The following is a 26,403-nucleotide window of genomic DNA, read 5'->3' as shown; positions in this document are numbered from 1 at the left end:
CAGGATCTTGACCGGATAGGCCAATGGGCTGAGAAGTGGCAGATGGAGTTTAATTCAGATAAATGCGAGGTGCTGCATTTTGGAGAGGCAAATCAGAGCAGGGCGTGTACACTTAATAAGGTCCTGAGGAGTGTTGCTGAACAAGGAGACCTTGGAGTGCAGGTTCATAATTCCTTGAAAGCAGAGTCACAGGTAGATAGGATAGTGAAGGCAGAGTTTGGTATGCTTTCCTTTATTGGTCAGAGTATTGAGTACAGGAGTTGGGAGGTCATGTTGCGGCTGTACTGGACATTGGTTTGGCCACTGTTGGAATATTGCATGCAATTCTGGTCTCCTTCCTATCGGAAAGATGATGTGAAACTTGAAAGGGTTCAGAAAAGATTTACAAGGATGTTGCCAGGGTTGGAGGATTTGAGCTGTAGGGAGAGGCTGAACAGGCTGGGGCTGTTTTCCCTGGAGCATCAGAGGCTGAGGGGTGACCTTATAGAGGTGTACAAAATTTATGAGGGGCATGGATAGGATAAATAGACAATCTTTTCCCTGGGGTTGGGGAGTCCAGAACTAGAGGGCATAGGGTTTAGGGTGAGAGGGGAAAGCTATAGAAGAGACCTAAGGGGCACCTCTTTCACGCAGAGGGTGGTACATGTATGGAATGAGCTGCCAGGGGAGGTGGTTGAGGCTGGTGCAATTGCAACATTTAAGAGGCATTTGGATGGGTATATGAATAGGAAGGGTTTGGAGGGATATGGGCTGGGTGCTGGCAGGTGGGACTAGATTGGGTTTGGATATCTGGTCGGCATGGACAGGTTGGACTGAAGGGTCTGTTTCTGTGCTGTACATCTGACTCTATGCAAATCGGATATCGTTACCTTAGTAATTCCATTTGCCAGCACTTAGTCCATATCCCTGTAAACCCTTCCTAATCATACACCTACCCAGAGTCTTTTTAAAATGTTGTTATAATTGGTACTAGCTTCCATCACTTCCTCTGGCCGCCCCCTTGGGGGTCGATTTCCACAACCACCCACCCCACCCCCCACCCGTCTCTCCCTCCGCCCGCCCCCTCGGGAGTCTCGCCCTCTGCATCCCGACAACATGGTAGTCACTCCCACTCCCTACAGCACTGTTGTACACTGTGTACCATCAACACTGCAACCATCACTCCTCTGTGACTCCAACTTCAGATAGTGAGAAGGGCGAGGGCAGCCAATGTATTTTGTGACCACCCTGTTCCCTGAATGTTACCCGCCAAACCATCCTGACTTGGCACTATGTTGCCATTCCTTCAGTGTCACTGGGCCGAAATAGAGTCCTCTCCCCTCAGCACTGCGGAGTGTCCCTCCCCTGCAGTGAGTCAGAAACTTGATTCATCAGTGTGTTCTCCCTGTCGGTTTGCTGCTGACACCCTCCTTTCAGGGTTAGGGATTTACAGGGCCTGCTGTGGTAGAGGAAAAGAACTTTCTAAACTTAACAGACGGACCCTCGTGTCTTGAATGAGATGTTGTTTGTGAGCGAGCACTGACCTGACAGGAGCACCGATATGTGATCAGTGTTGTCTGGGTTTGACTGGGATACTGGGTCTTCCTCGTGAGATCTGAAGCTATTCCTCCAAGTCAAAATGGTGGTGTTAGCTCCACCACCACCAACTATGGGTGGTGCTCAAGGTCCTCCTCGATACTCACCCCTTCAGACCCCTTAAACAGCCATCGCCATCTCCAGAGTTGTTCATAACATTCCCAGAGTGTGGAAACAGGCCATTCAGCTCATCAAATCTACACTGACTCTCCAAAGAGCATCCCTCCCAGACCCACCCTGCCCCTGCATTTCCAGTGACTGATCCTCCTGGCCTGCACATCACCTGGCAATTTAGCTTGGCCAAACCACCCAAGCTGCATATCTTTGGACTGTGGGAGGAAACCGGAGCACCCGGAGGAAACTCGTGCAGACATGGGGAGAATGTGCAAACTCCACACGGACAGCCGACTGAGGGTGTAATCAAACCCCAGGTCCCTGGTGCTGTGAGGCAGCAGTGCTAACCACTGAGTGACTGTGCCACCTGGTAGGGCATGGATGATAGTGCCCATGGTGTTTGAATTTAAAAACATAGGTAACATTTCAACTCCGTTTAGTGCAATGATACTGAACAGCTATGACCAGCTCCAAGCCAGGCCAGATTACATTGACTCGTGTCCACCTTGGGGTGCAATCTGCAGGAGTGTGATTGGGCTTCAGCACTGGAGTCTTGTACTGAGTCTCGGGAAAATCATATTCACTATATATGCACCATCTTAGGGTGACTTACAATGAAAAGTGTTCTATTTTTCTTGTAGAAATACATATGACAAATTCTAATAATAATAAAAAACCGTCTATCTGGGATTCTCAGCGTTTGTTGATTACAGATTTATTGATCTAATTTAAATAGACTCCCTGACTTGCTAAATGGAACTCCCAAGTTCTCTCTCAACTGGAGGTGACTCACTTACACTGGCCAGTGTCAGTTTTGTACAAATGCAGTGGGGGAAGAAAGATTAAATCTTTATCCTGTTTGGATGGCTCAGTAGTTAGCACTGCTGCCTCTCACCACCAGGAACCCAGATTCGAGAGGTGGATTCTGCCAAGTCATGCACATCAGAGTGCAAATGGGCTTCCACGTCCCGTCTCTCTCTCTCACACTCTCTCTCTCTCTCTCTCTCACACTCTCTCTCTCTCTCTCTCTCTCACACACTCTCTCTCTCTCTCTCTCTCACACTCTCTCTCTCTCTCTCTCTCACACTCTCTCTCTCTCTCTCTCTCACACTCTCTCTCTCTCTCTCTCACACTCTCTCTCTCTCTCTCTCTCACTCTCTCTCTCTCTCTCTCACACTCTCTCTCTCTCTCTCTCACACTCTCTCTCTCTCTCTCTCTCTCTCACACTCTCTCTCTCTCTCTCTCACACTCTCTCTCTCTCTCTCTCACACTCTCTCTCTCTCTCTCACACTCTCTCTCTCTCTCTCACACTCTCTCTCTCTCTCTCTCACACTCTCTCTCTCTCTCTCTCTCACACTCTCTCTCTCTCTCTCTCTCTCTCTCACACTCTCTCTCTCTCTCTCTCTCTCTCACACTCTCACTCTCTCTCTCTCACTCTCTCTCTGGGCTTTTTAAAGGCTGTCTGTGTCCAAGATCAGTCCATACCGTTGGTACAGATTTGATGGGCTGAAGCGCCTCATCTGTACTGGATGATTTTATGATCTGTGTGCACCATCTTCCAACTGGTGACTTGGAGATGGTGATTGGGAGCGAAACGCTGACTCCCCCCTCCAAAGCGATCGCGGGAGTTAATCCCCTTGCTCTCACTGCCTCAGCTGGCTGGCTATGAGGGCAGCCAGATACTTTGAGTAAAAAATGAGGTCTGCAGATGCTGGAGATCACAGCTGCAAATGTGTTGCTGGTCAAAGCACAGCAGGTTAGGCAGCATCTCAGGAATAGAGAATTCGACGTTTCGAGCATAAGCCCTTCATCAGGAATAAGAGAGAGAGAGCCAAGCAGGCTGAGATAAAAGGTAGGGAGGAGGGACTAGGGGGAGGGGCGATGGAGGTGGGATAGGTGGAAGGAGGTCAAGGTGAGGGTGATAGGCCGGAGTGGGGTGGGGGCGGAGAGGTCAGGAAGAGGATTGCAGGTTAGGAGGGCGGTGCTGAGTTGAGGGAACCGACTGAGACAAGGTGGGGGGAGGGGAAATGAGGAAGCTGGAGAAATCTGAATTCATACCTTGTGGTTGGAAGGTTCCCAGGCGGAAGATGAGGCGCTCCTCCTCCAGCCGTCGTGTAGTTGTGTTCTGCCGGTGGAGGAGTCCAAGGACCTGCATGTCCTCGGTGGAGTGGGAGGGGGAGTTAAAGTGTTGAGCCACGGGGTGATTGGGTTGGTTGGTTCGGGCGGCCCAGAGGTGTTCTCTGAAGCGTTCCGCAAGTAAGCGGCCTGTCTCACCAATATAGAGGAGGCCACATCGGGTGCAGCGGATGCAATAGATGATGTGTGTGGAGGTACAGGTGAACTTGTGGCGGATATGGAAGGATCCCTTGGGGCCTTGGAGGGATCCTCCCACTTCCTCCAAACTAAAGGAGTTGCCATGGGCACCCGCATGGGCCCCAGCTATGCCTGCCTCTTCGTAGGATATGTGGAACAGTCCATCTTCCGCAACTACACTGGCACCACCCCCCACCTTTTCCTCCGCTACATCGATGACTGTATCGGCGCTGCCTCATTCCTGATGAAGGGCTTATGCTCGAAACGTCGAATTCTCTATTCCTGAGATGCTGCCTAACCTGCTGTGCTTTGACCAGCAACACATTTGCAGCAGCCAGATACTTTACTTTGTTACATTCCCTGCTACAATGTTTCAAAACTTTGCAACAGTTTTACTCTGAGCATTCTGGTGCGGATTTTGAAGGTTGCTGTTCGATTTTCTAGGTTCTGATGTGAACAGCATTGATTCGAATGACAGTGGGTGTACTGCAGGTGGACCACAGGCCCTGAGCAAGGATGGAGCAACTTTAAACGCACTACAAGATAAATCAGAACTCACCATCTGGGAGGTCCAGGTGCCGAAGGTGAAATCTTTAAATCAGTGTGTTTTCTGAGAGTGATTCCTGGGAGTTGAAGCTGTCATTGTTTCCATATTCTGTTCAAGCAGAGCAACGTAAACTAGTTGGAAATTTCAGTAGATGACAGTAGGGGAGTTGCTGCTTTACCCTTGGAGCCATAGAGCTATACAGCACTGAAAGAGACCCTTCAGTCTAACTCATCCATGGTGACCAGATATCCTAAATTAAGTCTAGTTCCATTTGCCAGCATTTGGCCTATATTCCTCCAAACCCTTCCTATTCATATACCTATCTAGGTGCCTTTTAAATGTTGTAATTGTACCAGCCTCCATCACTTCCTCTGGCAGCTCATTCCATACGCTCACCACCCTCTGTGTGGAAAAGTTACCCATTGGGTCCCTTTTATATCTTTCCCCTCTCACCCTACACCTATGCCCTCTTGTTTTAGACTGCCCTGCCCCAGGGAAAAGATCTTGGTTATTCACCCTATCTATTCCCCTCATGATTTTATAAACCTCTGTTGGTTCACCCCTCAGCCTCTGACACTCCATGGGAAAGTAGCCCCAGCCTGTTCAGCCTCTCCCCATAACTCAAACTCACTCTCTTGAAAGTATTGCTTTGTAAGCAAATATTTAACCTGATATAATTGCACATGTTGTCAATCGACCACTATTGTCTTACGAAGCAACCCCTCAGCTAAATTTCTGGAGTTTGATTAGTTTTACAATCTTTAAGTTTCCCGATATTTAGTGTAAGGCCAACTTCATAGCATTTTGACAGGGCACTGAGGTCACCTTGTGGTAAGTTGTTGCCATTGCAATTTACTTTCTGAATCATTCTGGAGTCAGGAGAGTGGTACTAGTTAAGGTAGGCCGTTTTTAGTTAACATAGCAAGAGAGAGGACAGGGGTTTCAAAGATGTATGTTTGACTTTAGTTGTGACAACTTGTTCTTTGGGGAGAGAATGTGAGGGAAAGATTTATCTAAATGCTGCTTACTAGTCACACATTTTATGTACCCAGCTGAAGATGAACTCTGTGTCGACCTATTCAATTTTTAGGTTACTTAGTGTGGAAACAGGCCCTTCGGCCCATCAAGTCCACACTGACCCGCCGAAGCGCAACCCACCCATACATTTACCCCTTTACCTAACACTACGAGCAATTTAGCATGGCCAATTCACCTGACCCGCATATCTTTGGACTGTGGGAGGAAACCGGAGCACCCGGAGGAAACCCACGCAGACACGGGGGGAACGTGCAAACTCCACACAGTCAGTAGCCTGAGTTGGGAATTGAACCCGGGTATCTGGCGCTGTGAGGCAGCAGTGCTAACCACTGTGCTGCCCACAAGAGGTGGCTAAATTCTGTCAGGCTACAATCAAGGACTGAGTGAGGCGTCAGGCAGCCTCCCAGTGACTTTGGTACAAAGGTGTTTGCAATGTAAATGAGAGGAAAACCCAATTCCAAAGTGTGGTAAATCGCAAGCTTTGAAGAATCTGAGATGTTCTTGTGTTGCTTCAAACTAAAGTGATCTTCGTGTGATTTCTAATTCATGCCCCTGTCACGCTTCTGTTTACAGCATCTGGTCGGACGGTTAATTGGTAAACAGGGAAGATACGTGAGCTTCTTGAAGCAGTCTTCCGGTGCCAAGATTTACATATCCACACTGCCTTACACACAAGATTTCCAAATCTGTCATATAGAGGGTGAGTCAAGTCCAAATCTGGGAATTTCTTTCTTGGCCATCATAATTGTTCCAGGAGATCAAATAGCTCATGAGTATTTTCATTTCGAGTCATAGTCACAGATGTACAGCACGGAAACAGACCCTTCAGTCCAACCTGTCCATGCCGACCAGATTTCCCAACCCGATCTAGTCCCACCTACCAGCACCCAGCCCATATCCCTCCAAATCCTTCCTATTCACATATCCATCCAAATGCCTCTTCAACGTTGCAATTGTACCAGCCTCCACCACCACCTCTGGCAGCTCATTCCATACACGTGCCACCCTCTGTGAAAATGTTGCCCCTTAGGTCTCATTGGTATCTTTCTCCTCTTACCCTAAACCTATGCCCTCTAGTTCTGGACTCCCCCACCCCAGGAAAAAGACCTTGTCTATTTATCCTATCCATGCTCCTCATGATTTTATAAACCTCTGTGAAGTCGCCCCCTCAGCCTCTGACACTACAGGGAAAGCAGCCCAAGTCTATTCAACCTCTCCCTATAGCTTAAATTATCCAACCCTGGCGACATCCTTGTAAATCTTTTCTGAACCCTTTTAAGTTTCACAACATCTTTCCGATAGGAAGGAGATGAGAATTGCATGCAATATTCCAAAAGTGGCCAAACCAATGTCCTGTGCAGCCGCAATATGACCTCCCAACTCCTGTACTCAATACTCTGGCCAGTAAAGGATTTGATTTTCAAATACATGTCATCTACTTAACTTTTTCCCACTGACTTTTCCAACTTTTTGAAAGAAAATCTCTCATTTTGGAATGTCTTTTGCAGTTTGACAGGTCCCTGATATGACCCATTTCCCTCCTATCATGCTTTGTGTTTTCAGACTAATTTTTGAAGTCTTGAGTACTTAATTGTCTGCTAGGATTGTCCTGCTATCTGTGTTTTTTGTTAAATTGATCCATATACGAGCTGGATTAAGCAATAAGTGAGGTGTGATTTTTTAAACCAGCTGTTTTGAGTATCATCTCTCCTGGTCAGTCAAGTTCTGAGCTGGAGTGATTTTGTTGAGGTTTGCAGTATTTACAGTGTGGTCCATGAATAGACGTTCGAACGATTGGGTGCACTGATAGCGGTTCTGAGCACTATATTGAATTCAGTAAAGCACAAAACTACTCACTGACTGGAGATCTAAGGCCCAATACTTCTGCTCGGCTGATGTTGGTACAACCGAGTAAATCCTGTCAATACCTGGCACAGTTGAAGGTTCTCTCAGTCACAGTTGCCAACAGGAGCTGAAAGGTTTTCCACTAAGTTTTCTCTGAGAGGTGGATCTCTAGTATTTTTACCACAAGGTAAACTTGGCCAAATTATCCAAAAATTTGAAGCCCCAATGTGGAGTAAGGCTTTTCATCTAACTGATGTCTTGGTGATCCACATAAGAGTGCTACATTGCTGGAGGTGCCATCTTTCAGATGAAACTTCAATGTGACACCAGTTTTTTTTTTGTCGTCCCACTGCTGTGTCAGAGATGTCACAGACAGATTCAGCCGATTGCTGGGGAGTTGTTTCAGTCCCAGCTGTTGTTCCACCATCTCTACCCTAGCCCAGCTCTCTGGCTGCTTCTGCTTTGGAGACTCTGCCATTTGGTGACCAGGTGCATTTCTGCTTCTGTCTAGACACTCAAATTAATTGATTGTAAAGCACTTTGTGATATCCTGATGAGACGATTCAAGTAATTAATGTCAGGGTTTAAATTCATGTGGGTTACTTTCTATTCCATAACAGGGAATCAGCAGCAGGTAGACAAAGCACTTAACCTGATTGGAAAGAAATTTAAGGAGCTGGATCTCAGGAATCTATATGTTCCACCTCCTCCTCTGACACTACCTTCATTGCCTATAACCTCCTGGGTAAGTTTTGTTTGATTTGGAGCACCAGTTGCAGGTTGTTTTCCACTCAACACAGTCACTGTCTATTTTGCTGTGATAATTTGTACAAGTTGCTTATCCTGTCCTTTTCAGATTTATGTTTTGACTCTGAGACCTTAGTTTGTATCACTTTAGCTGATTCTTGCTATCCGATGGGAGGGGAGAAACTCTGATCACAAAAGACTTAATCCCAAAATATTGATGGTGAGACAAGAGACTGGACGGAAACCTGTTTACTACAGGCCAGTTAGTCCCTGTCAAGCTCCCTGCATAGTGCACCGTTAAGACAATTTAAGAAAATTAACAGGTCCAGGCCATTTGAGCCATCGAGCCTGTCCTGTAATTATAACAGGATTCAAAGTTTGAGAGAAGATTTGTAGCTCGGGTGCTCGTTGTTGTGATTCTGTTCGCCGAGCTCGGAGTTTTTGTTGCAAACGTTTCGTCCCCTTTCTAGGTGACATCCTCAGTGCTTGGGAGCCTCCTGTGAAGCGCTTCTGACAGAAGCGCTTCACAGGAGGCTCCCAAGCACTGAGGATGTCACCTAGAAAGGGGACGAAATGTTTGCAACAAAAACTCCCCGCTTGGCGAACAGAACCACAACAATTACAACAGGATAGTGACTGATTTGAAATTCCTCAAGCAAGTTCCTTCCCTTTCCCGGTAACCAACTGGTAGAGAGATTGTACAAGCCAGAAAGTGTTTACAAATGTCAGTGTGTGTGGATTGACCTGGAAGTTTTGCCTTTCCTCCTTTGCATCTAATTTTAAGTTGACTTTCTTGTCCACAGCTCATGCTTCCTGATGGCGTAACCGTGGAAGTTCTGGTGGTGAATATTGTCAATGCCGGACACATGTTTGTACAGCAACACACTCACCCAACATGTCATGTACTACGCAGCATGGATCAACAAATGTTCATGCTTTACTCTCAACCGGGAATCCCAACACTATCGCCTCCATTAGAAGTTAAGTGTTTCTACTCTTTGACAAAGGAATCGGTGTATTTCTGGGCTAAAGGCAGAGGGAACTAGCTGCCTTCAACACAAGGCATTTTTTGTGTGTGCGAGCACATGTTCCAGCCAAACGCAGTATCCGATTAATTCTGTGCCTTTCTTCTAACACCTAACTTCTCTTTGGAAGCCAATTATGACACTCTGGTGATCAAACAAGGACCCACAAATGATGGAGATCAGACAAAAACAGAACATGCTGGAGAAACTCAGGTCTATGGGAAGAAAGCAGAGCTAACGTTTCAAGTCCAGTGACTTAATTAGAACAGTTCTGGGTTCAAATACCACTGAGATAACGGGTGATGGAATTTAAATTTTGGGAATGAATCAGGATCTTTATTTTGAAAAGCTAATCTCAGCAATGGTGACCACAAAATTATTATTGTTATAAAAAGCCCTTTTAGAGACAGAATTCTGGCACCTTTTAATGGATCTGATTTAATGTGAATCCAGACTGCCAGCAATGAGGATGATTCTTAACCACCCTATAAAATGGCCTCACAAGACACCCCTCCATTCAAGAGCAATTAGAAATGGCCACAATGTGAGCCTTTGGTTGCTGTGGCCATGTCCCTTGAAAGACAGAAGATGGCAAATGTAGATTTCCATGTTAGGGCACGATGCTTTTCTCAGTGTCTGTCCCTTGGGAATTATGTTACTAGTAGACCATCTCATTCTCCAATACTGACGAGTTTCAACCTTGACTGTTCCATGAATCCTCTAGATTATCCCTCAGCTGAGGAAGCAGTCTATTGAATCGACCTGGTCTTCCCTCCAAGGCAAGAGTGTGCAATTTGCTGAGGTCTACCTTAAGATTATTTCCTTAACTTGACTTCCTTGCCCTGAACCAATTTAACCCCTCGCTCTGTGGTCTTGAGCTAAAATGACTCCTACCTCTGTTCTCTCGTTCAAAGTTTGTGAGGAGAAGTCTGTTCTCTAGTGACCGAGTTTACAGGGGGCTTCATCCCTTGGGGCAATCTCTTAACTGGCTGCTAACGATACGTAGCCCAGATCAAGTAGAGATTCTCTTCCTTTGCACATTTTAGTCAGCCAGAGTGGGACAAGGCTAGTACGGAGCAACATCTGGGCCAAATGCCCTCTCTTCCTACAGCTGTGGATAATCCAATATCATTGGGTTTTGACAAAATATTATTCCAGAGCTAGCCATCCAATGACCAATTTTACTGCATTGAATCTTGAAACTTTTTTCCAAGGAATTTGAGCTTACAGCCTACAAGCTGTAATGCAATCTCCGCAGGAGTCTTAGTGTAGATGGAGCCTGTTCAGCACATAGTGCCTGCACTCGCTCTTTAACTGAGCCTCATTACCAAGTGTCAGTCCTTTCCCCCAATGTCCTTGCACATCATTTTTATCCGTGTGATTGTCAATTGCACTCACGAGTGCCTCAATTGAACCTGCCGCTGCCTCCTTTTCCATGCAGTGCATTCCAGATTTGTATTAATCAGTTTTTTTTCTCATATCACTCTTTCTCCTTTGGCAAATCATTTTACAAGCTGTGCCCTTTCGTTCTCATCTCTTTTGCAAGGGCAATCAGTTTCCTCGATCCTGCCCACTCATGATTTTGCAAACCTGTGTCACATTTCCTCACTGCCTCCTCTCCAAGGACCTTCAGTGTATCTTCCCCTCTGCAGTGCCCCATCCCTGGAACCATTCTTGTAAATTGCTTCTACGCTGTCCCCAGTGCGTTCATACCCGTCGTGTTCTGTGTTGCCCACAATTGCACACAACCCTCCGGCTGGGGCCGAACAAGGTTCTTGTACAAGTTCAGAGTCGCCTGCTCCCCGCTCCTGAAACTGAAGAACTAACTGTTGTCGGTCATGGGATGTGAGAAGAATTAGTCATGTGTCTTTTTCCCTCCTACAGTTGGAATAATCTGTGCAGCTCCAGCGGTCAATGGCGCCTGGTGGCGAGCACAGGTTGTTGCCTATTTTGAAGAGACAAATGAAGTTGAAATCCGATATGTTGACTACGGAGGCTATGAACGAGTTAAAATAGAAGCACTACGGCAAATCAGGTGATTTAGCTGGTCCCCTCTGTTTTGCGTGTCATTCCACTGGAACTAAACCAGTGTGGTAAAGGTGGAGTTGCTGAACTAATGCACAAGAATTAATTGCTTGAGGTCTACAGTATTCTGATGAGGTTGTCCTAAACTTTGCAGGGGTGTGGAGGTGGTCTTCTGCTAACTAGCTTCAAGTGGCTTGGTGTAAAACTGGGAATGGTTTGAACTGAAGAATGCTTGCTTTAATTTCAACCTCAAGCCAAGTTTATGCATGATGTGGGTGGTGTTCATTCAGACCTATCTTCTGGTTAAGTGAAGGGGGTTGGTTAGCTGGTTAGCTATGTCGTGACTCTAGCAGGTTTGGTTTAATTCCTGCATTGGCTGCAATTACCATGAAGGACCCCCCCCCCCCCCCCCCCCCCCTCCACCAACCCCCACAATCAGAGGCGTGGTGACCCTCTGTTAAACCATCCTTAGTCATTTCTTTATTACTGAGAGAGCAGGACCATGGGCTGGGAAGACTTTGACTTTACCTGGTAAGTGGTAGCAATGCTTTGTGTCCTATCCTACCTCCAGTGCAGCTAATCTGTGGGGCAACCTTGAAAGGCCTGGGTGATTGCAAAAGATCCCCATTGGGGATGCCATCTTTCCCATCAGGTCAGCAGGTTCACACTAAGAAAGAGCTGGACAAAGGAGTGATTGTCACAGCGCATGAGAGTGTATGAAGTAATGACCAGTCTTTTGTGATCTAGTTTAGGTTATTTCAGTGCATGGGGAGTATGAGAACAGTGATTTGCAAGTTTTCTATGCTGCTGATGGGCAGGCACATGAAAGTTTGTGGTTGAGTTTGATTGTCACAAATGTAAGGTGGGAGTTTGAGGAGCCCGAAAATGATTTCCAAGTGTCTTGAGTTGTCTTCAGGTTGGCTGCGGATCGAACTCGTGTAGGAGAATGTTCCAGGGTAGTGCTTGGAGATGACACTGATGGATTGTGGGAATCACAAGGTCAGAAAAGGGTCATTGGAGGGTTGCCTGTGAATGTGGGAGGAAGTTGGGTAGTCGGCAGAGTCGGAGGGTTGTGAACTCTGTAGAGAATTATCACTTGGAGCTGAACGAAATATCAGGGGAATTGTCTTCTGTGAATAAGCAGCTAGAACAGTAGCAAGCTGATCAGAAAGCACAGCTCACCTTTTTGAACATGGATTGCACCAACCTATTCCTTAGCCTTTCCAAGCTTTCACATTCCGAGTGCTTGAGGCATAGAAATTTGTGATCTTTCCTAATGTCTGAATGTTTTATGTCTCTGTCAACAGGTCTGATTTTGTATCACTACCTTTCCAAGGAACTGAGGTACTGCTCGACAACATAATGCCTCCCCCAGGTTAGTGACGTCTCAACTTGCCTTCCAAATTATACAATATGGTCGTTCTTAAACTTTGAGTCTTTCCGATTAAAGGCTGTGATGCTTTCCAAAAGAGACCTGTCTTGAAACACAATTGAAATCCACACTTTAATGTGAAAGCCTCACTTCAGTTAGTTGCACCCCACAAAACTCCCACCCCACTAAGTACTGGCTCCTGTATTATTTGCCCAGCTGGCTTAAACTCAATTAGCTGTAGATTAATATATCCATCAGCAGTTCCCTCATTCCATTTGGTTTCAGCCATTCCTTCAGACCGTATTAAATGATAACTAGTATGCCCTTGGTAAATTGTTATTCTGTGATTGACAGGTGAGGACCATTTCTCTGAAGAGGCCAACGCAGCAATGGACGAAATGACCCGAGGTGCTGCTCTGCTCGCCCAGGTCAGATTTACTGGGAAACTGGTGGTTACTGCCTGCTCAAATCGATGACATGATATGTGTGTTTGTCTATGCGAAGCTGATAATTAGAATGAATTATAGTCCCGAGCGCACTGCAGCCTGGTGAGATAACAGTAGGCTGTTCATCGCAATGTAGTTCGCTTGATGTCAGGTGAGAGGTTCCCAGTTGACTCTGAGTTATCGGATTGTATTACAAGACTCTATTGAGTGAGCTCCGTGTCTACGTTTCGAGCCTTTTTACCTCCATTTGTTCCATCGCTCGTATCTGGACGCTGGAGCTTCTATTTGATCTCTTTGTAACCCTGCCTAGTCACTCCAATGTTTCCTTGTGCTTATTTCGTAAAACAAATGTTTGACAAGGCAACAAGCTTGGTTGAAGGGGAAGGATCTAGCTGATTTGATTTATTGCAGTCACATGTATGTACCTGCGTATAGTGAAAAGTTGTGTTTTGTGAACAGCAGATCATATCTGAGATGGTCTGGGCTGTGCTGACAACATCCTGTAGTTTATGGTCCTGGGCAGAGCACTTGCCGTGTTGCTGTTAACCATCTGGATAGTATGCTTTCTCTGGTGCATCTGTACAGGTTGCTGAGGGTCCTTAGGAACATGTTTAGACAAAGTGAGGCATATGGGGTTACATCTGGCGCAAAGCAAGATCAATATTTGATTTGAAATTTGAGAGTTCCATTCGGCAGTCTAATAACGGCAGGGAAGAAGTTGTTCCTGAACCTGTATGTGTTCTGCCTGACTGAAGAGGTAGAAAGGAGGAGGACGTGCTCCTGTCTACATCAATGGAGCGGCAGTTGAGTAGGTTGAAAGAGACACCCCCAACGGGGGTGGGAAGGGTCTTTCATGTTGGTAGGCTTTCTGCAGCAATGAGATGTGTAATCGGGATCCATGGATGGGAGGTTGGCTTCTGTGATGGTCTGGGCTGTGCTGACAACATCCTGTAGTTTATGGTCCTGGGCAGAGCACTTGCCGTGTGGCTGTTAACCATCTGGATAGTATGCTTTCTCTGGTGCATCTGTACAGGTTGCTGAGGGTCCTTAGGAACATGTCGAATATTCTAAGCCACCGGAGGAAGAAAAGGCATTGTGCTGCCTTGATTTGGTGATCACTCCTAGGAGCTTGAAACTTGCAACTCTCTCAACTACCGCTCCACTGATGTGGACAGGAACATGTCCTCCTTTTTCCTGAATTGAGTGATCAGTCCTTCTGTTTTGCTGACAGTGAGGGCGCGAGTATCTCCCTCCTTGGGTGCAGTAAGGCTAAAGGTAAAAGCTGGAGAATTTGTCTAGTAGGTAATCACTTGCGGGATACACCTTTTGTTGAGTTATCTAGCCCTGGGTAGCTCAGGTGGTGTATGACAAGCACGTGGAGCAGGAATCACTGTGATTTTTATCATGTTGCTGAGTTAACTGGTTCTCGCTGGTGACCGCGGGACAACCACCCTGTCGGGGAGCTGAGTGGGAATAAAATAGTTTGGAGTGTTTTTTTGATATGTTTGGTTAGCTCAATAGAAACACTTCCGGGGAGTCTGGAAGAGGGACATCACCTTTGAACAGCTGAACTCTAAGATTCTGGGAGGGAACACTGCTTTGCCAAAGCAAGCGGTTGTGAAAATGTGGAGAAACAAGTGAACTGTTAAATTTGGAACTAAATTGCAAATCCCAAAGGCTGATTGTATACGATGTTAACGAGTAGTGCATTTGGACAGGATTGTGAGCAGCCATCCAATCCAACCTTTGGGTCCGCTACGTGGATGACACTTTTTGTCATGACTAAACAAAACAAATTACAGGAAACCCTCAAGACCATCAATAATACCCTTCCTGGCATAAAATTCACTAAAGAGGAGGAAAACAACAACAAACCGCCATTCCTAGATGTCACAGTAGAGCGAACAGCCAGTGGGGAACTTCAAACCAGCATCTGTAGGAAAACCACACACACGGACCAAGTATTGAACAACAAAAGAAATCATCCCAACACCCATAAATGAAGCTGCATCAGAACATTATTTCAACGAGCCAACACACTGCAGTGCAGAGGAAAATCACCTATACAGTATACTCAAAAAGAAAGGGTACCCAATGAACACAGTCCTCCAATTTCTCAGCAACAAACCCAAACAAGCCGACAAAAAGCATCCAAAAACCTTAGCCACCCTCCCTGCTTCAAAGACATCTCAGAAATCACTACCAGACTGCTCCGACCCCTTAGTGTCATGATAGCCCACCAACACACTAAAACAGCAACTAATGAACTTGAAAGACCCTTTACAGACAACAAGCAAAACTAATGTCATTTACAAAACACCTTGCAAGAACTGTAACAAACACTACATTGAACAAACAGCCAGAAAACTAGCCATAAAAAGACATGACCCTCTCTCACTAGTATCCTTACATACAGATGAGGAAGGACACCACTTCAGCTGGGACAACACATCCATCCTAGGACAAGGCAAACAGAGACACAGACGAGAATTCCTAGAAGCATGGCATTCCAACCGGAACTCTATCAACAAACAGATTAGACTTGGATCCCATTTACCATCCCCTGAGAAAAAGAACTGGAAATGATGTCACCACAGGAAATGACATCACCAACGCAGGGAAATCTAAACACACAAAGCGGGCCACCAATACCTCATCTGGAGTATTACCTAGTATGGTGACAAAATGTCTGAAAACAAGCCTTCCAGCTCAGAGCAAGCCTATATCCAGAACCTCAACCTGAGCTACAAATCTTCTCAAACCTTGGTGTTGACCATTGTGCAATCATTACACCAAGGACATCTTGAACCGTCAGACCCAGGGAAGCACTGAGGATCAAAGGGGCCTTGGGCTTTATGTTCACCAGCCCCTTTAAGGTATAAGGGAAAAAGTGAGGACTGCAAATATTAGAAACCAGATTCTAGATTAGAGAGGTGCTGGAAAAGCCACAGCAAGTCAGGCAGCATCCGAGGAGCAGGAAAATCGACGTTTCGGGCAAAAGCCCTTCATCAGGACTCCCTTCTCAGTGGAGGGATCGGTGATATAAGGGCAGGCGGATCAAGTGGTTAAGAAGATTACTTGCCTTTACTTATCAAAGTATCGAATTCATGGGCTGGATATGCTGGAACTGCCAGAGTATTGTGTGCAGTTCTGGAATCCACATTCTAGGAAGCACGTGATAGGCACTGGAGAGGGTGCGGAGGAGGTTTACCAGGATGTGGCCTGGGCTGGAGAGTTTATGAAGAGATTAGACTGGGGTAATGACTGAGATGGTTAAAATTCAGAGGGCAGCACAGTAGACAGGAAGAAAGTTTTCTTGGTGGAGGGATTGGTGATCAGAGGATATGGATTCAAGGTAAGAGGAAGGAGGTTTAGAGGAGATGAGGGATAACCTTTTCTATCCAGTGGGTGGTGGGAATCTGAAACACTCGGCCTGTAAGGGTGGTATCGGCAGAAACCTTCAGAACAGTTTAATGTTTAGATGTGCTCGCGCAATGCCAAGTCAAGCCAGGATATGGGCCAAGTGCTGGAATATGGGATTAAAATAGGAGGTTGTTTTTAACTGGCATAGATGCAGTGGGTTGAAGGTAATTTTTCTATAGACCTCTAATTCTAAGTATGTAACTTAGCTCGCTGAGCTTGAAGGTTTATTTTCGGACATTTCGTCACCATGACTAGGTAACACCATAGAGAGTCTCCGGTGAAGTGCTAGTGATGCGTCTGTCCTACCTCTATTATAGATCTTCGTTTCATAAGGTGGGTGATGTCATTTCCGGTTCTCTCATTTCAAGGGAAGTTAGATAGGGTCTAAATCGATGTGTTTATTGATGGAGTTCTGCTTAGAATGCCATGCCTCTAAGAATTCACGTGCATGTCTGTTTTTCGTCTGTCCTAGGATGTATTGTCCCTGTCAAAGTGGTGTCCTCCTTTGTCTCTATTTATGGAAACTAGTGAGAGTGTGTCTTTTGGTAGCCAGTTGGTGTTCATGTATCCTGCTGGCAAGTTTCCTGCTAGTTTGTCGGCTGTAGTGTTTTTCTTTTTACAGTTCTTGCATGATATCTTGTAAATGACATTAGTTTTGCTGGTAGTATCTGTTGGATCCTTTAGGTTGATTAGTCACTGTTTAAGTGCATTGGTAGGTTTGTGGACTACCATAATGCCAAGGATCGGAGTGGTCTGGAAGTCATTTCTGATATATCTTTGATCGAAGGTGATGTGGCTATAGTTTTTGGTTGCGTTGTCTGCTTTGTTTGCGTTTGTTCCTCAGCAACGATACATCCATGAGCGCATCAATTTAGATCCCATCTATCTTTCCTTCAAAAAAGAACCGGAAATGACATCACCCACCTTAAACCAAGACCAATGAATAGAGGCGGGACATATCACCCGCACTTCACCAGAGATACTCTTATGTTACCTAGTATGGTGATGTAATGTTCGAAAATAAACCTTCAAGCTCAGCAAAGTAACTTAAATACTTATCGTCAACCTGAACTGCAAATCTTCTCAAAAATTGCTGACCTTTGACTCTATTGCCAATAAGGGGTGGTTATCTTCAAGTACTGCCTGGATATTGTATCGAAGACTCTGTCATGAGCTATATTTGAAGCTGAATTGGATAGTTTTTAGATTGACATGAGTCAAAGGGTTATTGAGGTTGGGCAGGAAAGTTCACCAAAGATGACAATTAGATGAGACATGACCTTATTGAAAGAAGGGGATGGGGTGAATGAATGACTGGTATTTGCTGGGAGCACTACTGCTGGCCAGTTTTCTTGGCTGTGCGCTGAAGTCAGAGGTGAGTGAATAATTACACTTGATGCAGTGCGATGTAGTGCACTCTGTTCCACCCCCACTTGCATGAAAGTAACCCTGTTATTCCTGACCCAAGCGTCTTTGTGCTCGTCTTTAGTGTTATCTCTCAAACTGAATACCTGGCATGATTGCTCTCTTGTGACTTTAAGAAGAGTAATGTGCAGAAATTTGTTTTTCATTCAACAACATTTATCTTGTGAAGATGCATCTTGTTCACGGTGTGATCCTGATCCTAGTTTTGACTTGTTTCAGGTGACTGGTTATGACAGTAGTGGTGTACCCCTAATAAACCTATGGAGTATAATTGGAGATGAGGTAAGTTGAAGAACCTTGAAACTAGCCTTTTGTAGATGAGATATTTCCAAATAATCTGTACTTGACCAGGTTAAAGTGTGTAAAAGTGATGTATGGTAAAAAGGCCTTGATTTAATAATCCGTCTGATCGACTTGGATATTCCTGTTAACTTTCTCCATGATGTGAAGCATATTGATTTCTGCATGATTTGGCTAGTTCCCTTTGCCCAGCTACCGTACTTCTGTGTTCTCCTTCCCCCTCGCTGGCCCTCTTCAAAACAACACTGAGACAGAAGGACTGGCATTGACCAGTCACACGCACGCCCCCCTCTTATTTGACCAAATTGACCTTTTTTTTAAGATTAGATTAGATTACTTAGTGTGGAAACAGGCCCTTCGGCCCAACAAGTCCATACCGACCCGCCGAAGTGCAACCCACCCATACCCCTACATATACCCCTTACCTAACACTGTGGGCAATTTAGCATGGCCAATTCACCTGAACCTGGACTGTGGGAGGAAACAGGAGCACCCGGAGGAAACCCACGCAGACACGGGGAGAACGTGCAAACTCCACACAGTCAGTTGCCTGAGGCGGGAATTGAACCCAGGTCCCTGGCGGCTGTGAGGCAGCAGTGCTAACCACAGTGCCACCGTGCCGCTGGTCGAAAGTAGAAACTGTCTCTGGGATTTGTTTAGGATTACTGAGGTTTAAGGACAACAGACTGGGTTGAAATTTATATTTTGAACACTGACGTCTGTGTAAAATGGTCTAAGGCTATCATGGAGCTGTAGAGCACAGAAACAGACCCTTCGGTCCAACCTGCCCATGCTGACCATTAATCTAGTCCCATTTTCCACCATTTGGCTCACATCCTTGTAAATCCTTCCTATTCATATTCCCGTCCAGATGCCTTTTAAATGTTGTAATTGTACCAGCCTCCACCACTTCCTCTGGCTGCTTGTTCCATACAGAAAACCACCCTCTGTGAAAAAGCAGCCCCTCAGATCCTTTTTAAAATCTTTCCCCTCTCACTATAAACCTATGCCCTCTGGTTCTCCTACTCTGGGAAAAGACCGTGACAATTCACCCTATCCATGCCACTCATGGTTTTGTAAACCCCTATAAGGTCACCCCTCAGCCTCCGACACTCCAGGGAAAACAGCCCCAGCCTGTTCAGCCTCTCCCTATAGCTCAAACCCTCCAACCCTGGCAACATCCTTGTAAATCTTTTCTGATCCCTTTCAAGTTTCATAACATCCAGAATTGAATGCTTAGGAAACTTTTGGAATAATTCAATATCCTGTCCGGCTGCAACATGACCTCCCAACTTCTGTACTCCATGCATTGACGAATAAAGGCTAATGTACCAAATGCTGCCTTCACCACCCTATCCACCTGAGACTCCACTTTCAAGGCACTATGAACCTGCACTCCAAGATCCCTGTTCAGCAATGCTCCCTAGGACCTTACCTTTAAGTATATAATTCTTAAAAACCTTAGCTTGAATAACTCTTTCCTGTGTCGTATGTTCCCCCTGTTGCCTTTCTTTTGGTAGTGGTAGTTGCATTGGGCTGATAGTCTTGAGGATGTAGGTTCAAGGCCCCTCCTTTCCTCGTCCTCCATATCTCGCTCGCTCGCTCGCGCTCTCTCTCTCTCTCTCGCGCGCGCGCGCTCTCGCTCGCTCTCTCGCTCGCTCGATGCTCTTCTCCCGCACCCACCCCACGTGCGACTTGGTGAAATTTATATTCAGTTGATTAATGATTCTGGAATTATAGCTAGTCTTGGTAATGGTGAACGTGAAACTATCTTCACTTGTCATCATGGTCCACCTTTACCACTAATGTCCTTGCCTGGTCTGCTTGACCTGTGACTCTGCTGCTCTCAGCAATGGCCTAGCAAGTGATTTAAACTTATGGGCAATTGGTGATGAGCCACCAAAGCTTGGTCAGTGACCCTCACATCTCTGAAAGAATGAAGAAAGTAAATACTCAAAATTAATAACTTAAAACTGCTTGTTTATTTGCATCCTCACTTTCTGACTTTTCATCTACAACACTTACTTTTCAGGATAATTTGATTGGATCATGCATTCCACACTTGGGGAGGCATTTATCTATCCAGTTAACCAACTTTCTGTTGAGATGGGTGTATCAGGCAGGCACTTGACAATGTTCAAGAAAAACATTTATTGTTCTGTTTCATATCACTGGGACATACAAAGCATTTCTTGCTCAGCAATTCTGTTTGAAGTGTTAATAAATCTGTTGACAAATTGCCAAGGAACCAATGCAGGTGGTTACAGGAAGAGATTACAAACTCAGTTGGTGCTGTCTTATTGCAAATCCTTTACCTGTTTGAAATGGAGTCTTTGGGCATTTCTTTGACCTATTCAGACCTTTGTTTAATCGTGTCTCAGAATTCTTAGAACGTTCTGTTTCTCAGTCGGAGTTGTTCTGCAGGTGAAATTTGTTTGTCAGTCAATTTGAATTGCTCCCACAAATGATCAAAAAACTTGCTTTTCACAACCACCAGGCATCTTTTTGACCAGTGAAGTATTTTTGAGCTATAATTATTACTGCAATGTTGGAAGTGTCGCAGCCAGTTTAAGTACACTGTGCTCCCATAAATAGCAGATGTGTGTTTGGAAGTATCACTCGAGGGGTACATATCAGTTTGGGTATTGGGGAAGTGTCCCTGTATCATCTTGGAAGAAATGCCACGGAACTTTGTTTCATCCAATCGGGCAAAAGAGACCTCCCTAAAACCCTGCATCCTTTCATCTAAAGCACGCACCCACACAACACAGAGCACCCTCAAGTACTGCACTGGAGTGCCAGGCTTGATTTTGTTCATGCTCAGTTCCTAGAGGAGGACTTCACCCGATGCCTCAAGATACAAATAAATAAGCAGTTTTGATTTATTAATTTTGAGTATTTACTTTCTTCATTCTTTCAGAGATGTGAGGGTCACTGACCAGGCTTTGGTGGCTCATCACCAATTGCCCGTGAATTCACTTTCTAGGCCATTGCTGAGAGCAGCAAAGAGTCACAGGTCAGCTAGACCAGGCAAGGACAGGAAGTTACCCTTCCTGAAGGACATTAGTGATGAAGGTGGACCATGATACCAACTAAGCCACAGCACAATGAGAGTTCAGCGTCTCAATTTGAACAAGGGTGTATTTGCTTTGTGAGATCTGCCTGAGTCTGCCTGCTGTTGAAAGTGCTAAAATCATGTTTTTTCTTTCCCTCCTCTCCAAGGTCCTGTTTTTAAACCGAATTCTGGTGGAGAAAGGACATGCGCAATGGATAGAGAGCTATTAGTCTGCGTCTGGGGCTCTTTTCTAGACTCATTTTGCACTGCATTGTAATTCAATCATTTGCTGGCTGTGCAGATGTATATATAAAGTCACTGTATTAATATTTTGTAAGATCTCGATGGAGTACATAAAGGGAACTTTTTCCAAAAAATGATGGTGTCTGATAGGTAAGTGGTTGTCACTCGATTTAAGTCATATCTGATTTAATTTGATATTTAAGAAATAAAATTAATTGTCATTGTACAGAATAGTTTTGCTAGATTACTTGAATGGAATGATATTGTGATCAAGAACTATTTGCTACTTGGTTGTACAGACCTGTAAAAAGTATCAAGAAAAACCTGGTGGAACTGAGCTTGTGTGGTGGTTTTTTAATTATAATTTGGAGCTTCTCACAATCTGTGTGTTTGTCGTTTTTGGCTCGGATTTGAATTGTTGAGTTTGTTATTTCATCCATCAAAACATGGAGCAGGGGATGGCATAGCAGTAATATCACTGGACCAGTCATCTAGAAACCAGACTTCATTTAAATCACATCGTGGTAACTATGAAATTTAATACAAAACCTGGATTTGAAAGTCAGCCTGTCAGTGACCATGCAACAACTGTGGGATCTTTTTTAGGGAAGGAAACCACGGATGTCCTTTTGGGACAGAAATATGCCATCTTTATCTGGTCTGGCATACATGAGGGTGGCATGGTGGCTCACTGGTTGGCACTGCTGCCTCAGCACCAGGGGCCCAGGTTCGATTCCACCCTCCGCAGCTGTCTGTGTGGAGTTTGTATATTCTCCCCGTGTCTGTGGGGTTTCTTCCGGGTGCTCCAGTTCTCAATGCTCCAGTTTTATCCCACAGTCCAAAGATATGCAGGTTAGGGTGTGTTGGCCAAGCTAAATTGCCCACAGTGTCCAGGAACGTCTAGGCTAGATGGATTAAGCATGGGAATTTATAGGGTTACAGGGATAGGGTAGGGAAATGGGTGTGGGTGGATTCGATGGGCTGGATGTCCTGCTTCCACCGTGAGGGGATTCTATGATGATTCTGTGACTCCAGACCTAAAGCTATGTGTTTAGCTCCAGATGATTTAGGGATGACCTGGCCGAACTAGCAGCACACACATCCCACGAATACATTTTAAAATAATATTGACACTATCTTGACTGTTGGTAGTGCTTCTGCTTCGACATTGCAGGTTCATGCCTCGTCTCAGGATGTGACCATATAATCCAAGGTCATGCCTCACTGAGGGAGTGCTTCGTTGTAAGAGGTGCCCTTCAGATCAGGACCATGTGTGAAGTCTTATGCAGGGAGATAGGAGTGTAAAAACAGAATGGGACTAATTAAATGGGAGTCATCAGCTTTATTTTTGTCTTCAAATACCCATCACCGGAACCACATTCTCTGGATATTGAGCTGAGCGTGCTACATCTGTGCCTCTAGTGATGTTAGACTGAGTGTGCAGAATGCACTTTGGGACATTCCCAAGGGCCCTGTTTGCTTATAGGTTGCCCAGAAACATGGGAATTTTGAATCTAATAACGGTGGGTAGGGGCTGGCTCTTGGTTAAGGAACATTTACATTAATACATTCTCAAGTACTGTTCTCCATCCCTCCCTATCCTCTTAATCTTCCTCAAGCCTGGGCAGTGATTCTGGATGTTTGTTTATTATCCTCTGGTAAAATATAAGTTCTCCAGCCTAATTTCCTCCATCCTGGGTTTATCTTATCCAATTTAATTTTACTGACGTTCATCCGTAGTGGGTTTACCTTATCCAATTTAATTTTACTGATGTTCATCCACTCAACCAGTTTAACTTACATTTTGCTTTGCTAATGTTTTCTCCATAATAGACAGACCCTTCCCTTGTAGTCTGTCTACCCTCGGTCATCTTTAATCCATTTGCATTCACCGTGGCAAACACTGAAAGCAAATGGTTCTGGAGGTCTGACATGTACATTGTAAATCCTTAACATAGTCTTCATCTTTGTACTTTCTCTTGTTCTGACTGTATTTATCCCAGCATTCTGTCTTGTCGTTTTACTGGCTTCACATTTGCTTAGATATTGGAAGTGACAAGTCTTTTACTTGCCCCAGGCCCTTTCTAAGTACATCTGAATTCAATTCATTGTGTGTCTGACATTTTATTTTCATGCACCGTATAACACTTTATATTTCTCAATGCTGTTTCATGTTACTACCTAATTTACATCTAAGTCGCGTTGCCAATTTTGAACTGTATTTCGACTCTGCGTGGTGTTTGCAATTTTCTTGGAAGTAAGCGTTCCATTTGTATAGCATCCTTCAGACCCCCAAGTTTTCCCAGCAGCTGAAGTTCTTTAAAGTGCAGTCACTATTGTAATGTAGGGAATGCAGTGATTGATGCAGTCCGCGATAATAACGAATCATTTACTTTGTGGTTTGGGAGGTAAGCTTTGGTGCAGGACAATTGGAGCAACTCTCTTGCTGTTCAAGATATACCTTCAATGTACACATTAAATCTCCAGAGCCATTAGTTCTTTGTACTTTTACAATAACCTGAGACATGTAGCCTCTGTTCAAAGGTAGCACGTTCTATGTCTACGCTGGAGTTGGTCTTGATCTTTGTGCTTGTTGCCTGTTGACCTTGAACACTCAACTGCTAGATTTCAGGAGAGAATGCTCGTCACAGAACCGTAACGTACCCTAGGATTAGAACCTAGTTCACATGTTGAAATTACTGAACAGTTCTAGTCCTACCTGTGTCCAACCCAACTCAGACCAAAGTTTGTGCGAAGATTTGTAGCTCGGGTGCTTGTTGTAGTGGTTCTGTTCGCCGAGCTGGAAGTTTTGGTTGCAAACGTTTCGTCCCCTGGCTAGGAGACATCATCAGTGCTCTGGAGCCTCCTGCGAAGCGCTTCTTTGATGTTTCTTCCGGCATTTATAGTGGTCTGTCCTTGCCGCTTCCGGGTGTCAGTTTCAGCTGTCCGCTGTAGTGATTGGTATATCATACATCAGGAGCGTTTCAGAACTGACAGCCAGACTACTGCGACCCCTAGGACTCATAACGGCACACAAACCAACAGCCACGCTCAGACAACAACTTACTAGAACAAAGGAGCCAATACCCAACATGAGCAAAACTAATGTAGTTTATAAAATACCATGCAAGGACTGCACAAAACACTATATAGGACAAACAGGAAGACAGCTAACAATCCGCATACATGAACACCAACTAGCCACGAAACGACACGACCAGCTATCCCTAGTAGCCACACACTCAGACAACAAGCAACATGAATTCGACTGGGAAAACACTACTATCATAGGGCAAGCCAGACAGAGAACAGCCAGGGAATTCCTAGAGGCATGGCATTCATCCACAAACTCCATCAACAGACACATCGACCTGGACCCAATATACCAATCACTACAGCGGACAGCTGAAACTGACACCCAGAAGCGGCAAGGACAGACCACTATAAATGCCGGAAGAAACATCAAAGAAGCGCTTCGCAGGAGGCTCCAGAGCACTGATGATGTCTCCTAGCCAGGGGACGAAACGTTTGCAACCAAAACTTCCAGCTCGGCGAACAGAACCACTACAACAAGCACCCGAGCTACAAATCTTCGCACAAACTTTGGTCTGAGTTGGGTTGGACACAGGTAGGACTAGAACTGTTCAGTAATTTCAACATTTGAACTAGGTTCTAATCCTAGGGTACGTTACGGTTCTGTGACGAGCATTCTCTCCTGAAATCTAGCAGTTGAGTGTTCAAGGTCAACAGGCAACAAGCACAAAGATCAAGACCAACTCCAGCGTAGACATAGAACGTGCTACCTTTGAACAGAGGCTACATGTCTCAGGTTATTGTAAAAGTACAAAGAACTAATGGCTCTGGAGGTTTAATGTGTACATTGAAGGTATATCTTGAACAGCAAGAGAGTTGCTGATCAGCTTTAAGCAACACAGCATTTATTTAAACATAATTTAGCACGAGCAAAAATAAGGCAGAATTCAGATTAGGTAAACTGTTGGAAAACTTAACTGACCCAATACAGTGACTTACTAAGGAACTGTTCCAATATTGTCACATCCCATAAACACACCCCTTGGCAAAAAGGTAAATTCAAGCACAGATTCTTGCAGGATGGAATAACATCCAAAGAGATTTCCGAGAAAGTCAGTTAGGAATCATTTACTGAAGTTTACAACCCTTCTGAATCGAACATCTAGTGACTGCTACATCTAAAAACTAGAAACCCCGGAACTGGGAGAACTGGCCACTCCCCTTCCAATATTAAACTCTTCTTGAAAAAGAACATCGTTGATTCAGGTTGGCTCCTTGGTCACTTCAGCACCTCTGCCTTTACAACCCCTCCACAGAAAATACCCAGGACAAAATAACCTTTTTAAAGTGCCAGCATTGTCACAGTTCAGCACATTACAGTTGCAAGATTATTAATTTGAAAACAAATAGCTTGTCCTCATGTTTTACCCAGGATTCAAAAAGTTGTTTAGTTTTCTATTAACTTTGCTTGGACATTTGCAATCATGTTATCAATTTGACTTTCACTCAGAGGCAATTTTCATCTGTGAATTATTCCTTGTCATGTATTTCAATTGTACCAACCCATCGACTGTTGTATCCCTCGAGCAGTGAAGTCTTAGAAGGTGATCTAAGTTTTATTTTGTCAAGTTACAAATCACTTGATAAATGGGCAAAATGGGGCATTAGATACTAAATAGGGGAAATAGTTTCATAAGTTATACATTAGCCTTTGTTGTCAAGTGCACTCAAATGAGTGTGGTGAAAACTTTGTAATATTGCCCCTCAGTGCCATCTTAGGTGTAGAGTACTCAGATAAGTAACTTTAAGTTACAGAATTTAAATAGTTTTTTTTGTACTAGCATGGGAATACAGAGTTTAAAAAGTCCAGAATGATT

General features: G+C 44.8%; 1 protein-coding gene across 1 annotated transcript in view; it reads left to right on the top strand.

Annotated features, from left to right (window-relative positions):
- Positions 1 to 21,874, top strand: part of akap1b (A kinase (PRKA) anchor protein 1b) — a 60,843-nt gene extending 38,969 nt beyond the window's left edge. The window contains exons 3-11 of the mRNA XM_060848261.1: positions 4,447 to 4,586; positions 6,161 to 6,287; positions 8,053 to 8,177; positions 8,983 to 9,162; positions 11,091 to 11,239; positions 12,537 to 12,604; positions 12,956 to 13,029; positions 18,115 to 18,177; positions 21,418 to 21,874. Of these exons, the coding sequence (XP_060704244.1) occupies positions 4,447 to 4,586; positions 6,161 to 6,287; positions 8,053 to 8,177; positions 8,983 to 9,162; positions 11,091 to 11,239; positions 12,537 to 12,604; positions 12,956 to 13,029; positions 18,115 to 18,177; positions 21,418 to 21,480 (989 nt within the window). The 3' untranslated portion in view covers positions 21,481 to 21,874. The remainder of the gene's footprint in view (positions 1 to 4,446; positions 4,587 to 6,160; positions 6,288 to 8,052; positions 8,178 to 8,982; positions 9,163 to 11,090; positions 11,240 to 12,536; positions 12,605 to 12,955; positions 13,030 to 18,114; positions 18,178 to 21,417) is intronic.
- The last annotated feature ends 4,529 nt before the right edge of the window (positions 21,875 to 26,403 follow it).

This window comes from Hemiscyllium ocellatum, chromosome 31 (genome assembly GCF_020745735.1).
Source record: "Hemiscyllium ocellatum isolate sHemOce1 chromosome 31, sHemOce1.pat.X.cur, whole genome shotgun sequence".
Classification (NCBI taxonomy): Eukaryota; Metazoa; Chordata; class Chondrichthyes; order Orectolobiformes; family Hemiscylliidae; genus Hemiscyllium; species Hemiscyllium ocellatum.
Note: the sequence above shows the minus strand (reverse complement) of the source record. Positions and strands in the feature narration are given on the sequence as shown.